Source organism: Electrophorus electricus, chromosome 6 (assembly GCF_041902795.1).
Source record: "Electrophorus electricus isolate QZ-2024a chromosome 6, ASM4190279v1, whole genome shotgun sequence".
NCBI lineage: Eukaryota > Metazoa > Chordata > Actinopteri > Gymnotiformes > Gymnotidae > Electrophorus > Electrophorus electricus.
In genome coordinates, this window is record NC_137502.1 from 1607501 (window position 1) to 1624556 (window position 17056).

General features: G+C 46.4%; 1 protein-coding gene across 5 annotated transcripts; it reads left to right on the forward strand.

The window, feature by feature from the left end:
• Positions 1-2679: 2679 nt before the first annotated feature.
• vps9d1 (VPS9 domain containing 1) lies at positions 2680-16891 on the forward strand. 5 transcript variants are annotated; one of them, XM_081715686.1, is made up of 16 exons: positions 2680-2831; positions 3546-3618; positions 3997-4215; positions 4493-4634; positions 6306-6417; positions 7946-8008; positions 8674-8726; positions 8862-8949; positions 9064-9149; positions 9322-9800; positions 9965-10094; positions 11105-11328; positions 11442-11526; positions 13497-13601; positions 14185-14301; positions 15711-16891. In XM_081715686.1, exons 1-15 carry the CDS (start codon positions 2739-2741, stop codon positions 14294-14296), a joined length of 2064 nt encoding a protein of 687 aa, XP_081571812.1. In that variant the 5' UTR covers positions 2680-2738; the 3' UTR covers positions 14297-14301; positions 15711-16891. The 5 variants fall into 5 exon arrangements, with proteins under 5 accessions (XP_081571812.1, XP_081571813.1, XP_081571814.1 ...); XM_081715687.1 differs by having other exon boundaries at positions 11105-11310; XM_081715688.1 differs by lacking the exon at positions 13497-13601.
• The last annotated feature ends 165 nt before the right edge of the window (positions 16892-17056 follow it).

Sequence of the window (17056 nt, forward strand, 5' to 3'; positions counted from 1 at the left end):
AGTCAGAACAAAAAGGAAGTGCCAACACATGCTCTGCTCCAAGACATGGTCATCTCTCCTTTGGTTTGTTTTCCATTCCTTCATTTTGTTTCAGAGTGAGAAGCATGCTGCAAGGAAAACACTGCTTGAGAAATAATTAGTCCCCCTCTCGAGGACGCTAATCAGTTCGAGCTGGAGCAGACTGCATTGCTCTGCAGTCATGCTGAATGAGAAGACCTCTTTGTCAGTTTGAGTACAGAAGCAGGGTGCTCTGAATGCGTTTGAGAGGTATGCTGTGCACAATTACACGGAGTAAAACCGCCCAAAGCCTTCGTCTGTTCCCACTACGACTTCACACACCTGCCATTCCGACACCCACACCTGCCATTCCAACTTCCACACATGCCATTCCGACTCCCACACCTGCCATTCCGACTCCCACACCTGCCATTCCGACTCCCACACCTGCCATTCCTACTCCCACACCTGCCATTCCGACTCCCACACCTGCCATTCCGACTCCCACACCTGCCATTCCTACTCCCACACCTGCCATTCCGACTCCCACACCTGCCATTCCGACTCCCACACCTGTCCTGGTGCTTTTTTTCTCTCTTTTTTCTCTCATTTGGTTATCCTTCTTCTTTCAGTACCTGCAAAGAAATTCCCATTTCCTTTTTATTGTCAGTATAAATAACGCAGCTTACGCTTTGAAATTTGCATTTGAAGTTCAGTGTAAAGAGTCAATATCTAAACAATTAAGCATAAAGAGTTCTAGCAAATATAAGGTTAATTGTGCCTATTCAATGTATCTATTCCCCGAAAGGCCTAAAATTCAGATTGGATAAAAATAAAACACAGAAAGAACACTGAAAATACATGTTTTCATCATGTAGTCTTTAAAACCAGCCAATATAATGTCACTTTTGATTTTTATGTTTTAAAAATAAACACATACACACAGATTTCTATGCAAATTACAACAAAACGACAACTCCACTCCAATTGCCACAGCGCTGCTGCCCCACTGTTTCAAAGCATGACTGTAAAGACGGAATCTGCAGGATATTGTTTTTCTATCGTGGCCATCTAGTGGTCTGGGTATATAACGATCTTACATGCTTGAAGTTCAGTGCCAGTTCTGTGATATACTTGGTCAAGAGCAAATCCAATATATTCCAGATAATGTTTCTTTACATTATCCTAGAAATATGAAACATGACTGAGATAATTCTACCACTGGACTGACTAAAATAACCAGCAGAGCTGGCCAGTGGGATGAGTGCGTGTTAAATCATGCCAGAGCACCTTCCTGATGAAAGATTAATGAGCTCTTCCTTCCTCTGACTAATGCATTCATTTTTCTGAGGTCAACAGTGCACATGAATCAAACCTGCTCTGTCTTCCCTGGCCATGTCAGCATTCCAGTGGGATTTCATCTGCTCCTCGTAACTCACAGCAGACACATTTGTCCGCTGCACGATCTTTATTATTATTATTGTTTTGTTTATTTATTTATTTTTGAACACAAAGACGGGTGGTCTGATCTGTGAATAATGACAGATGTGTATCAAAGGCCCATAAGTTTGTCTTCTGGGAGTATGACTGTACATTTTATATACAGTGTATTCCTGTGTGTGTGTGTGTGTATATATATATATAACACGGCATATGTAAAGTGTAACTCTTAACTGAACCTAATGCGGCCATGTATGGCCATTTATTTTGTAGGAAATGTTCTTGCTGAGTTAGATAAGGGGAAGACATGGGGTCACATGGGGTCACATGTTGTACTGATCTTAATCTTCACATGTGCAGGATATGAGCTGCTGTCCACCTCTGGGACTTCCTAGTGACCCATTCACACCTACAGCATTTCAGGCAAACATTCATCTAACAATATTAGCCTTTATTATTTTTGCATATCCTGGCATCATTATTAACAATAGTTGTTTCAGTTCAAATACTCCATCACACAGTACTAACATGATGAAATAAAATGGCGACATGACAAACATTGTATTTTAATTAATCTGTCAACATGTAGGCTTAAAACTGAGGATGAGCATGTGGCAATGTTCTCATTTAGTCTCTGAAATGGTTTTGAGATATGCTACTCAGAAACACATGGATTGATGTAAAGAGTACCATATCCTGGGAAAGTCAGCCTAAAGGCTCAATTCTGAACTGTGTGCAGTATGTTGACCTCAATGCCATAGGCAATATTTGCTATACAATCAATAGTAACTAATCAATGACTAGTAATCAAGCTTCTTTTGACTTTATTAATGCATTTTCAATAGGCCAACTAAAACCAGAAAAAGTTTCAAAACATTTTTAGGGAGGTTTGCTGGGGACTTTTTAAGATAACATTTATCAGAATTGCTGGAGGTTATGGTTTAAGAATATTGAAATTTAGTAACATAAAGAGAAGGATCTGGACAGAATAATTAAAAAACGATCTCTGGTATCTTAAACCCCTTATCTTTGCTGTTCAGTTTTTTTCATGTTGCCTGTCTCTGTTGACCTATCTTTAATATGCTGATATAGTCCACCTAAAGGTTATTACCATGGCAAAAAAAGACGGCAAATATGACAATATTTATCTTATATAAACCTAGTTTTACATTGTCATCGGACCTCTCATTCGAGTGACCTGTATTTTGAAATCTCTCCGCGTTACGAGGTTGCCGGCTTCACTCTGCGGTGTTGCGCAGTGGTCGCCCTGTTTAACGCTGCGAGCTGGTCGGAGCTGCGCCATGGCGGCGCGCGACAGCAGCCCGCGCCCTCTGCAGAAGGCCATGCGGCTCGTGAAGGAGGCCATTCAGCTGGACACGAGGAACAGACAGAAGGTACAGACGCGCGGAGCCGTGCACACGTGCTGAAGCCGCTGGGCGTCTCTTCCCTTCTGGCCTGCCCGATATACTGATGTACTGATATACTGATGTACTGATATACTGATGTACTGATATGCTGATGTACTGATATGCTGATGTACTGATATGCTGATGTACTGATATGCTGATGTACTGATATGCTGATGTACTGATATGCTGATGTACTGATATGCTGATGTACTGATATGCTGATGTACTGATATGCTGATGTACTAATGTACTGGTGTACTAATGTACTGATGTACTGATATGCTGATGTACTAATTTACCGATGTATTGATGTACTAATATACTGATGTACTGATATACTGCTGGATAACGGCCCTGCTCCTAGTAATACCTGCTCATGTCTGTCATTTAAACTGAGTTCATTAACACACCAGGAACCTTCCTGGCTGTCCCATAGTTTCTGCATTGGCTTTGTAATCCATCGAGTTGAAAAGGTGATGCAGAACTTATTGTGTTTACTTTGAAACTCTCTTTGCAGAAATGACCAAATTCTGGATATTATTATTTCATGTATTATTTCACTATGAGGCTTTTTGAGAGTCATTAGTTCTGCTTTCTGAAACCTTCAGAGGGCTGCACGGATGCTTGACGGTAGGAAGTGTCAGCCGAGAGCGTGAGGCGTTTATTTCTGCAGCTTTTTCTTTTCCTCCTCTCTTTTAGGAGGCCTACTGTGAATATTTGAGAAGTGTCAACTATATCTCTCATATCCTCCTTCAGAATGCAGTGTCTCCAGGTAAAAATTAATACAAATTAAAGCGTAATTAATGCTGTTAATACACTTGATTGAACGCGCCTAATAAAATATTTGTAGACGTCACGCAAAATGTTACATAATAACATTGATCAGTGTTGGATTTGATAAACTTTACTGAACAGTTTATGTTTTTGTTTTTTTTTAATAATCTTGGTTTGGATTGATTTTGAAGGTGATTGCATTAAAATCAGTTGTATCTCAATTGCTAATATGCTAACCATACCAGTTTATACTGGCTGGTTGACTCTTATACATAAAATAATTAGTTTTGTTGACATTACAGGTGTAATATTTGTATTTAAATCTACCAGTCATGTGTGAAACAGAGTTTCAATCTCTCTGAATGGGGTTTGCCAGCCTTGGTAGTTGAGGAGGATCTGGAGGCTGCAGAGCTTGTTAAAATGGTACGGCTCGCCGAGCAATGCTTAGAAAGAGTGAAGTCCTGCCTCGAGAGAAGGAAGGGTCCCCCCGGAGACGAGCGCCCCCCCACCACGGCCCCCGGAGACGAGCGCCCCCCCACCACGGCCCCTGCCTTGGCCCCCCCACGCTCCACAGCAGCCTGCCCCAACGCAATAGGTGAGCCGCTGTTCAAAAAGGTTTGTCCTCCTGTTCTCTGTTCTGATGCAGTATTGCATGTGAACATCCTGCTTTCATTCTCTAATGTATAGTGAATAACCTTTACAAATTGCAAAAAATACCCTAAACATAGAAAGTGTGGAAATGAAGAGAAAAGGCACTGATAAGACCTGAAATGTCTTCGTGAATAAATGCCAGAAGCTCAGTGCGGTAGAATTTACACGTAGCAGAAATCAAATGTGATCACCATCGTCTGCCCTAATGACATCACCTGAAGCGCCTGGGGCTCAGAGTAAGTGGAGCCGTGCCGTCCAGCCCAGACACAGCAGGGTCTCCGAAGCCGTAGAGGCACCCGCTGCCTTCCTGCCCCCTGAAGTCTTCCAGAAGATACAGGCGGCGGAGTCACAAGACAGCAGAAAGTGAGTCACTCGTTTCCCAACAGTTCCACTAGACAACAGTGCAGAAGGCCCCACCCAACATCACCCACCACACACACCCCTGTGGGCTGACGAACACACACTTTACTCCAGAACTGTATCGCTTAAAAAATGTTCAAACATTTTAAAAGGTAACATACTGATTATGAGCAATATAGAACACAACAGTAAAATAATAATAACTGAAAACAAAATACTTTCTAAAACAAATGTAGCATTAATTAATGACCCCATACCTCTATTAATTTATGTATTTATTGTTCACAGAGAATATATCAGAAAGCTGTCATATATATCTGCTCTTGATGATCTATAAAAGAGGCCATTTGTTATTGATCGCAAATTCTTGTTAGTCTAACTTGCAGGAGTCATTGATCTCCTGACTTTAGGTATAGCGTGTTTACTGTGGGGCTGTGTTCATTATGCAACTTTTGGACGTTCAGAGTTGAGACATTCGGAGCAGATGAACGTGGGGTTTGTCTGAAATGACATTTCACGTATACGAGGTATCTCTGGAGCGTTGGTCATAGCCTCCTGCATCATCACATCCGTGTGAAGTCATTTGTATGAGTATTTCCATTTACTGTGGACTGTCATCAGCCTTAAATCAGATCCAGTCCACAGTGAGACACACTGTTTAACATGTTTGGTCAGATCATAACAGGACTAATTAACAAGAATTAGCATTCAGGTTCCACATAAATGAGAATCACTGTTTTCTCTATTAACAGTGATTATACGCATTTCTCCAGTATTGTGAGTTTTGGCACATTTACAGTTGACTTACTCAGCAGATGCCTAAATTTAACTTGCTCTGTAGTCAACTTACTGCATAGACATCTGCTTTTACCCTTTAACCTTATATGTCTTCTAGCGCTTTAGCCTTTTTGTTGTGTTGGGGTTTGGTTTGGTTTGAACAAACTTCACACTGGAGGGACATGCTATCTGTGGACATATTTGAGTATCTCATCACATTTGAATAATCCAGATAAAAAAAGTGAAAATTCATATCTGTGAGAGCAGTAAGTTGGATGTGATCTACTATTGACTGAGATCTGTTTAATCTTTGCTTTTTACTCCACAGTATATAACGCTGCACACCAGTCTGCTGCAGATATTCCCACTGGTATTGATCCAAGAAATGGATCAGTCACAGCTATCGAGGCTGTGGTGACCTGATCCATGGAGCATACATGGAAGTTGCCAGTGTTTTATGTTTTGTTATGGATCTCCAAATGTCAGGGCTGCCTTTACCCAGAGGGGCATGTCTGGTCCTCACAAGTATGTAACCATTCTGCTGTCTCAGAAAACGCTGCCGACCCCATTCTCCTTGGGACAGAAGACACAATCCCCGGCAAAACAGCGGGGAGCAAAACAGCCTGCCAATTTTCCCCAAGCTTGAAGGGTGCTTGGCAGTGGAAATGTTGTGTGCCCAGTAGCACAAACAACCAACCAGACATACAAATAAACAAAGTTAAATGCAGTGGCAGGCTGTCTGCTCTCAGAAGTCACCTGTCTTTTCTTCAACACACAGACCACAAACATAGTCGCAAAATAAACCGACGTGTAACCGGCTATCTCAGCTAGGTTTCCATTTTCTGTCATTACACTCCCCGTGCAGGAACTCACATCTAAACATCGTGTGTGTTTCAGAGAGCTGACTCCTATTCAGGAGGCCTCGCGTTTAAACCAGAAGCTAAAGGCCAATTACGAGGCACGTCTCTCGAGACTTTCCCCGAGTCAGGCCTCACAGAAAACCTCTCTGGTAAGTGCATCCTTTGTGGGGCTAACCTGGAATAATCCAGACTGTGTTGTCTGGCAGGTTTGAAGAGGTCATTTTTATTGGGCGAGGGCTTCCGTTTGCTAATGTTTACTTGATGAACGTCTTTGTCAACTTTTGAGCAAGTCCAGTAAAATGGCTCATGGGTTTCTGCCCATGTTCTCCCTGGGCCAGGACAGAGAAACTGTTTAATATCACCTGGCTGTAGCCCAGTGAGTCATTAAAGATTTGTTTTTATCTTCCGCCCATCCCCGTATTCACATGGATCTGTAACAGATTTGTCAAAACGTAGTATTCGGTTATGTCATAGTTTTCTCATTAATATCATTAAATGATGTTTGCCTACAGTCATCCATCGTCTAACGGCTCAATACTGCAGGTGTTTATTTTTCTTTTGAGGGGGGCGGGGTTTTCTGCCTGAGGCTCCACCCACCATTAATCATCGGGGCAAGCTCGCGTTATCGGGACCCGTGACACGGGACCTGCGCGCGTCTGACCGTGTCGTTTAGAAGCAGAGCGACACGCAAGCGTTACGTCATTACCACGCTCGAGGGCGCCTTCATTTACCCTGCACGCGCGCCTGCGGACTCCTGATCGCGTTGAGCGCTGTTGCACGGGTGGATGTGGGGCTACTAACGCACCTGGGGCACATACCTGGAGCGCCATTACCACCGACGTGTGGCAGTCGTTCGCCTGATAGGGCCGCACGCTCTTGGGCTCGTGAGGAGGGCGCAGGTCCTTGGTGGAGCTGATCCAGCCGCTGCGTTTCGTCGCCTCCGTGGTCCGCACACGTCGTTGCGTTTGCGCTGCGGTTAAACGGAGTTTTACTGTCGTTTAAACGTCTGGGTGAATACGCGGCTTCGAGCTACACGAGAATGCTGCGGAGACGCGGAGACACTCCGCTGGATATTCGCGCGTACTGGAGGAAAATTAAAATGTTTCTGAAGGTGGGGTTTCATGCTGGCAGTACGCGCGTTTTTTACACGATGAAAGCGTACCTAACAGATGAGTTAATTCTGGCTTTCATGGTCTCTTATCTGCTGGCTTTGCTGCGTCTCCAGGGTTGTATCTAGATTGACTGCTATCCTTGGTCTTCCTGGCCATGACATTGTGTTTGCTGACAAGACCTGCTTAGAATAAAAACAACGCCTTTATTCTCGTTGGTCCATGTGGATCTATGAATAATGACAAAGCACTTTTGTAAGGCGCTTTGGATAAGAGCATCTGCCAAATGTAAACTACTTCTGATGGCTTAATTTATCTGCCTGATGCCAGCGGTGACTAAAGTAGATGTACCTAGTCGCAAGTCCGACGTCAGAAAGAAGGAAGGAGCTTCTTTCTGCCGTTCGGTTGTTGGTCTCATCCAATAACGTAATCTGCTACTTCGTAACATTTATGATAATTATAACTGAATTCTTAAACTGGTGTGGGTGGATGGACTCAAGAAGGAAAAGTGAATTTTCATGTTTGCTTTTTTGTGTAATATTTAATGTCTTTTTTTCCCATGAACCAGACGCTGTCTCTCCAGAGACAGATGACGGAGAACATCATCATAGCCAGAGCGAGGGAACAGGCTGTATCCTTTATTTTATGTGTGCCGGTCAGTCTGTCAGTCAATCAGTTGTGAGCTTGTTTAAATCTTTCAGCCGAGTCACAACCTTCAGACATGCCCAAAGCGCGGGTAGGTGTGAGTCGGCACGTCGCTGTCGTGGAGCTTGTGTTCTTCTGTCTGCTCCAAGACCACAGCGCTTCCCTGCGCCCACAGATTTGTAGTGACCATGTACTTGACATTTGTTGCATAAAATGGGTCAAATGTGTTACCTTGACTAGAAAATACAGTAAGTGTGCAAGGAGGGGAGTAATGACCTCTTAACCTCTGAAACCAAAGACATCATCATATGATCTGCAGGTGTATGAAGGCTTTGAACCCAATTAGTGCTTATATTGTACTCAACCATTTTTATTATAACCAGACAGTTTGGCTTCTGTACTAAAGTAGTGAAGTTGACTGGGAACCCAGTCACGACTGGTGAAGGAGTGGTTGTGAAGTTAGCTTGTGGGCGACTAATACAAGCTTGGTGCTCGTCACAGTCTCCTGTGTTACTAGGTTACGAGGCCTCCTCGTCATCCCCATTTCCATTTGATTGTGGTTATATAACTGGATTTCAGGATGGTTGGTTGGTTGGTTGGTTATGAAGGCCGATGTTATAAATTGAGAGACGTTTTCCTTAATGCTTGAAGCTCTGCAGAAAGATGGAAGAAAGGAGACTTAGACTGCAGGAGCAAGCCAACAGGTCAGCCAGAGCACACCTGCCCCCACGCCCCAGCACATACCTACCCCCCCCCCCCCCCCCATGCACCTGTACAGTCTGTGACCCAAAACATTGATCCCACCGTTTGGCTCAGATTTGTATCATTTTTGTTTGCAGGAGGTTTTCATCTTCTGCTACCGTGACGCCTGAGGAGCAGGAACAGAGAGTACTCTATGCAAATATTTTAGAATATGAACAAGACCATGTGAGTGTGTGCGCTGACGGGTAGAGTTCATGTCTTTAAACTAAACGCTATCGTTACACAAATGACGCGTGTTCAGTAACACGGACCATTTTGGGATCGTCTCTGACTCTACAGGACTGGCCTAAAGTTTGGAAAGCAAACCTGAAAAAGAACCCAAATGATGCCACTTTGGTTTCAGGCCTCCTCGCACATCTGCTAAGGTACCGGATAAGATTGAGCTCAGTAAACACTTAGTTAAGGACTTTATCATTTGACATATATTGATTTCTTTATGTAGAACTTTTCAATTTGGCTATAAACACCTTGTGAAGCACTTTCTGTCAAGTGTGTGGTCACCCGTGTCCCGCCACAGATCTGTCTTCTGCTCCGCAGCTGTCTAGACCACCCTGTCATGAAGCTGCTGAAAAGGCTACAGTGTGAGGTGTATCAGAGACTCTACCCCCTGGTCCGAAACTCGGCCTGTCCCGTCAGCCTGAAGCTGTCCCGGAGCGCCCAGAGTCTGGCTGGCAGCAGCCCCGACGTCCAGGTCCAGCCTGGGCTGGCGCACAGCCTGTCAGACGCATCGCTCTCCCTCTCGATGCTCCATGACCTCAACGCCGACGACGCACCCGAGATGGACTCGGAGCAGATCCAAACCCCGACCCCTCCAGACCGAGAGAACTCCTTTGAAGACCTGGAGCAGTTTTTGACACAGATGGACTGGGTTCCGGCCCCTGGCGGGGACGACACGGCCTCGGATATGACCTTTGACTCGACCCACGGTGACCTGGAAGCACACATTCAGGACCTAGAGGAGCGAGCTCTGAAGGAACACCTGAAAGCCATAGTCAAAGACGTCCATGATGCCATCGGTAGGTGAGCTCCGTTTCACCTGTGCGTTTTGTTTTTTTGTTTTTTTCAGTGAGACTGTGTTAGTTTGATATCGTGCTGCTCTGCATGAGATGCAAGTGTGTTGGGTGTGACGTGGCAATGCTGAGTAAGTGTTTATCTGAGGCTTTGTTTGTCTGATCTCCAGATCGTTTGCTGTCTCTTTGCCTGCTCTCTTTTGAATGTCTCAACACTGCAAGCGCCAAGGACCAGTGTGTCGCATGCATAGAGGAGGTCTTCTTCATGCCGATATGGAGCCCTCTGCTGGCTCTCTTTAGGTACTGCATTATTTGTACCCTCACTAACCCGTGAGTGAATAAATTATTGCTGTGCCCTTCCAGTAGGTGGCCCTACAGCAGAGTCATTTGTCACTAGTGAAATGGGCACAAATGCCTTATGAGCAGATCTATGACGTTGGTCACCAGGGAAATGGTTGTTCGGTGCAAATGAGAAAATTAAGTTGGAAGTAAACATGCATGGGTGTTACGTTCACAGATGTATCAAATGTTAGTAAAAGAGGTTTGTCTTGATGTACCTAACTAGAAGAGTTTTTGACCACTGGACATGGTCTATGTAGGGAGGTTGAAAATACCAAGTAGAAATGAATCTGTATAGAAAGTAAACATGTTAAAATACAGTTCACATTGGCTGGTGTTAAATATGCACATTTATGCCCCACTAATAAATAGACCTGTTTGTGGTTTGCATTGACGTCACTGTTCCAAAGTGAAATGCTTTTCCTGCTATTGCGCAACACGTTCCGCATTCCGACAGAGCTCAGAGCAGCTATTGGAACGAATAACTTCCCTGCAGTAAAGATCCATTTTCCTGTGTGACTTCTCCACTGCTGTGTAGATATTGTTATCTGCATGTCAATTGGAGAGTGTCAGCAGGACGTTGAGGAAAAGCACCTTGTGTTTCAGTGTGAGGGGGGAAAATACCAGTCATGTCTGATTTAATGGTCCCCCCTTTTGTTTTTGTTTTGTTGTTTTTATTTTAAATTTTTCAGCTAATGGATTAAAATCGCACAATTTTTGCTTCCTAATGTCAGAACAGTTTGGCCAACTCTAATTTTAGTGCAAACACTTACTGAGTCTAAACAGTAGATGGCACTCTTAAGCCTGGAGGTGTGTGCGTGCCTGCGCGCGTACATAAAACAGAATCCCATTCCTCTGCAATGCCAACATGTATAACCGGTGTTTATAAAGCTGTATAGTTCATAATAATATTCTGGTGCACGTGCAATATTGTTTCTGAAATTCTTTCGTTTGTGTTCCTGGTCTTTAAGGAAAGTGCACCGGGAACGAGAGCTGGCTTTTGAGAACAGCGTTCACCTTTACCGGAATGCCTCACCTGGTGATGTCGGCGTAGCACCTAAATTATTCCCCAAGGACATGACCCTTCTCCATGGTTCCTATCCGTACGAGTGTGCTGTGCAGGAGCTGAAACAGCTGTGCAGAGATCACTGCCCTCAGAGGAAGCTGGAATGCATAGGTGAACATGTTCGACCTGGTATGGCAGTTAAACTTGCTGTTAACTGAAAAGCCTGTTTAAGCCATCAGCTGTGTAACGGCGTGCGTTGGAAGATGCTGAACAGTGGCTGTAATCGTCCTGTCTGCTTTCAGTGAGAACCCTGAGGCTTATCTGTGCGTGTGCGGAGCACTACCGCCTCCTACAGGACAACAAGCCAGTGCCTCAGACTGCAGCCATGTAAGTCCAAATCTCTTAACCAGCGTCCGCGCGATGCCCCCTCCTTCTGTCAGACGTTGGCCGTGAAGGCCGGTGCCCAGCGGGGGTCTGCGTCTCGGCCGCGTCCCTCAGCGGGGGTCTGCGTCTCGGCCGCGTCCCTCAGCGGGTCACCCTGAGCTGGCCGACCTGCTAAGTAGGTCGGCCTGTCTGGAACGCGCTCTGACTGGCACGGAGCTGTCTATACGAGGTGGCGATCTGAATAACACTGAGCCCATTGCCTTTTGGCTGTAGGGAGAAAAATCTCATATAACTATGTTAAATTCCTTACCTGCGGTCATTTAAATGCAACCTGCCAAGCAAGGGAGAGAAACCTTTAGTTGGAACCGCTCTAGGTTTGTTTGGGCTGCTCTGGGTTTGACGGTGGCTAAACATTCAGCCAGCAAAGACCTTTTTCTAGTCGAGTAGTTACTCTACCTACCGGCCTTCAGCTGGCAGGGTTCTGGATGCATTCACAGAGCGAAATGTCCTGACCCAGTTGCTGTGCTCGTGTTTCCTGCCACTGTATTGGTCTGCCTGAACACTGCCCTGTGGATCTGGCAGGAGTTGCCTGCTGAAAACCCGTGTGCGTGCAAGATTTCGTGGAGCTATATGTGTGCTAAATCACAAACAGACAGCCAGCCCCACACCACTGTTCTGCTGCGATGGTTAATCTGTTTTCCTCAGACCCAGCTGGAATCACGACCATAAAAACGTTGGCACGTGCGACATGTTGACCACTCTGGCAGGGAAGGTTTTGGTAAACTTTGACCACGACCACCATGACAAACCTAAACACTGGCACGCTCACCAACCCTGAACGCCCTCCTGCCTCACTTTTTCCTTCAAAGTCCTTCCTTTATACATCTCTCTCCCTCTTTCGGCGTACCATCTGGGTTTTCTCCATGCGTGTGTCTACTAGGGGTTTCTGCTCGCCAGGTCAGACACGGCATAGTTGCCTCGGGGGGGTTGTGGAGGGGTTGTGTGTGCGTGCGTGCGTGCATGATTGCATTCAGCCTTGCCCTTAAACACTGGCTGTGAAATGTGAGGATGGTATTTATTCCCAGAGGTGACTGGTCCCGTGTAATAAGCAGAACGGGTTGAATTGCCTGCAAACGTGGGGGGGGGGGTTGGCCATTGACCTCGTTGGCGAGTCGTTTGGGTTTTGCTTACACATGCCTGCACACGAACAGTTCGCCTGTTCCTGCCCTTTCTCCGGCATGCTGGCTTTCATTGTGTCTAATCTCTCTAGTATCTCCGTGTGCACTGGAGAGTGTCCCCTTATATCTCGGTCCTCTCCTCTTTCAGTCTGGGTTTTGTTCTCTCCATTTTCTTAAGGCGTTCGGCTCGGGGGCGGGGGGATTTGGGCCATGCACTTGTCGTCATGGAGCTTCAGTTTTCCTGGGTTTTTCTTCTTCACTGCCCCTCCTGCCTAATCTCCCGTCCTAAAAACCTTTTCACTCTTCTGTGAACTTTGTTTTTTTTCTTCCCTTCTTCACATTATTGACACATCGGTGCTTTTTGTGTATTTTGGCAAAAGCGCCCAAAACTAAGTTTTATTAGCCTGCGATCCAATCACGTATGATGAAGAATCGGGCAAGACGGAACAAGAACCCCAGACGTACAGCGATGGGTTCTCCAGATGTCCTTTTTGCGAGGTGGTCCCGCAGACCTGGCTTCTACCCCGGCGTCCCGCCCCTCCGCCCTGCGTGCGGTGCTGGTGGGGAAACGGGACACCCAGCCTGCTTGTCACGCGAGTCCTGCTCTCGCTCTCCTAGTGTATGGGTGCCAGTGACTCGTAGGGAAGGAACTGTGCCTGACGCGTGAATGCAGGCTTAGTAACGCTCGCTAACCAGGCTGTCCATGTCATTTGGTGGCGGTTCTGTTCGTTTGACGGGCTGATGTGACTGCTTCTCACCCTTTCCTCACCTCCCCCTACCTGTTGTCTCCCGCAGAGGCGCAGACGACCTCCTCCCCATCCTCTCGTATGTGGCCCTGCGCAGTGAGCTCCCACAGCTGGTGTCCGAGTGCGCCGCCCTGGAGGACTTCATCCACGAGGGGTGAGTGGCCTCTAGTGCGGGAAGCCCACACCCTCCCCTCCCACGGCAGGACGCGAGGGTGGTGTCGCGTGCCTGCCCAGACCACAGCGCACAGCCCTGTTTGTCTGGGTCCAGGCCGCTCTTTTACGGCTCGGTTGCGCTGGCAGTGAAGTGGAGGTTCGCGGCTTCTGTGGTCTGACTGTTTTGTTTCTGTCTCCATAAAAATCCAGATGAGCGTTTGTGGAAGTTTACGTTGCTCGGCGGTCTGGACGAGGCTCTAAGTGCCACAATCGAGCAACCTCCCTGTTCAGAACACGACGGGTCTTTTTGTTTGTGTTCAGGAAACTTTCTTTCCGCTCGGTCGTGACGCGGCACGTTCACACAACACGCTGAGCCTGGCCGTTCTCCGTCGAGATCGCGTTTGTCAGTAGTGGAGGGTCGCAGAGTTGACTGGAGAGCACGTGATGTGGTCTTCTCAGAACACTTCTCGTTATCCCACGATGCTCCTCGCCACACCTTCTGTTCGCGCGTGCGCCCCCGCCGATAGGGCAGGCGCATCCACCCCACTCGTGAGGAGTGTTTTAAAATGGACGTGTTCCCCCAGGTATCTGATCGGGGAGGAGGGATACTGTCTAACCTCCATGCAGAGTGCGCTGACGTACGTGGAGTCGTTGCACATGGGCGGAGCTTCGCACCAGGCGGCCAGGTCCACCTGAGACAGGTAAGCTGCCATACGGCAGGGTCCTATACGCACCTCACAGTGCGCCGCTGTACGTGTTTCACATGTGGATGACATATAGCCACTCGCATGTTAAAAGTGCACAACAAACATACTGGACTGCTTATATTGGCCTTCAGTGTTTACGTGGGCAGTGGTTAAGGTACCGGACTAGTTGCCAGTTCATGTTGCCACTGTTGGGCCCCTGAGCAAGACATTTAACCCTCAATTACTCAAGTTGTGTTCAGTCAGAATTGTAAGTCACTTTGGATAAAAGCGTCAGCTAAATGCCGTAAATGGAACGTACAGAATGTTCTGGCTATCAGTCAATCATAAACCATTGGCTTCGTTTGATTCTAAAAACAAGGACTTATATATTTGAACCTTTAAACTGTTATTAAAACAAAACCAATTAAATTAAGCCTTACGTAAGTTTGTTCTTGCCCAAAAATATCAGTGCACCAACCAGTCCCTACATGAACTGACTGTCCCAGGGGGTGAGGCTAAGCTATGGAAATTAAAGTGTGCGTGCGTGCGTGTGTGCCACTCTGCGGAGCATCTAGTCTTATAACCTTTGTGCCCTGTCCAGAGAAACAGCCTCCTCTCAGTCAGAAAGAATCAAATCGTGATCGTAGCTCCCTTATCAAACCTCGGTGAGGCAGTTACCCAAGCGTTTAACTTCACTCGAGTCTCTGCGACGTCTACGCACTGCTCATCCACGCTCTCAAACCTAGAGGTTCATGACCTCTTTCTGCATGCACACCCCCCTCCCGTGGGCGGAGTTGAGTCCCTCCCCCTCGGCCGTGTGTGGCCTGTACGAGGCAGTTCACAAAGAGGGCAGCAGCAGCGGACCAGCTGCATGAGACCAGAGCCTACTGGCAGTCTGCCAGTACACGGCTAAAATGTGAAGTTTGTCGCCGTTGCTATGGAGAGTGATGGACTGTGCCGTCATCTCTGCTGCCAGTGTGATGAACTAACTGGCCTCATTAAAAACGCCACTCTAATGCAAATCATATATAAGGGTGGACTTAGTAATGAGTTAACGTTAATGCACTCGCACTCCAACTTCTCGGGCCATGTGTGTGAGAGATTAGCGCTTAGTCAGTGCATCTGAAAGGCTGACACCAGCACACTTATACGTTCCTCCTAAGCCTTTGTGATCAGGGTTTTGAAGCACTAGCGTCTGCACTGAGGGCTACTAATCTCATCCGCTGTTGTCCTCCGAGTCTGAAGTGTAGTTTTACAGACGCGTTTTTCGTAGTTCGTATGTGTTGCTCTCTGATTCTTTTCTCCTTCACTTCACATGTGGTAGTGATGTCTTTATGAAGTGTGTGTGTGTGTGTGTGTGTGTGGCTAGTGGAGGGAGTTGCTTTTCATGCTTGTATGACCATTCTGTCTTGTCCCTGTTTCAGCTGCAACAAGAGGGTGTGTTCAGCAGGCCCACCCCCCTCAGCCCAGGTCATGATGCCTCTTCCGCGTCACGGCTCCCCATGCTACCCCTCTGGTCTCTCCACCGGCAGAGCCGTGGAGGAGGGAGCTCGGCGTGTCCAGGGTGCGTCCAGGCTCGGTCTTTGCTAGACAGTTGGAGCCTGTCCCACTTCTAAAGACCGTGAAATTTGCAGGATCAGGGAACGGTCTCGTCAGATTGAGAGACTCGGAAAGATGAGATGGTGTATTCTCCCCAGCCTCTTTTATTTCCCTCCTGATGCCGCCGTTTCAGCTTTTACCGTCAGCCTGTGCTTCTCTGTAACACTGCAAAGCGTCTACCATCTTAAATTTAACCAGGCTCGTTCAGATGTGTTCAGGTAGAATAACGTTGGCAAAATTTTGTTCAATTTAAAAATGTTGTACAAGGTCATCTGTGAGAAGATTGCGTGCCAGGCCTGTGAGGACCTACGTTTTAATGACGTCGTTTTCAGCAATATTTTATCACTAGTGCATGAGAAGAGCTTGGTACCTGCCCAGCGGAAAGGGACTTCAGTCCGAAATATTCCTCACTTGTCGGACCGGGATGAGGTCCGTGCAGCCAGATGGGGTCGGAGTTTGACCCCCGTCCACGTTTCTCAAAGATTTATTTGCCTTGTAAAGTGTGACCACCGTTTTATTTTAGATTTGATGCACGTGTTGCGGTGACTTGCGTTCTAATGAATGAGTACCAGTGCTGGTTGCATCACTGTAATGTACTTGGCCAGTTTTTCGGACCCAGTCTGAGGTGTGTGTGTGTGTGTGTGTGTGTGTGTGTCCCTCACACACACACACACACACACACCCCTGCATGCTCCTCTACTGATTGGATGTTTTAGGTCATCTCTTCTCCTAATGATGCAGTTTTCAGCTGTATTTAATAAATGTAGAACTTTAGTTCATAGCAGTTCCCACATTTTCTTTAAAAAAAAAAAAAAAGTTATTAGAGAAGTGTTGGGCTTTACTTTGTTTTTTTGTATTAATATTTCTTTGATGGTTTTTATTTTATTTTTATTGTAATGTGATGCCATTCTGATGTTTACATGTATTTTATCCCCCTTTTCAAAAACAAATCTGTCTGAAATGAGATGAGGGGAAGAGAAAAGTGTAAGAAGTGACGTTGCTTTTCCGTGTGTCTCCTGTCTTTATTAACGCAGAGGCCGTTCTAAACGTGTGTGTGTATACCTGGACCTGGTGCAGACCACTGCAGAGACTGCGAAGTAGAATGATTGCGTTGTGTGTGTGTGTGTGTGTGTGTGGTGCACTGGAATTTCTAACAATAAAGACATGAGTA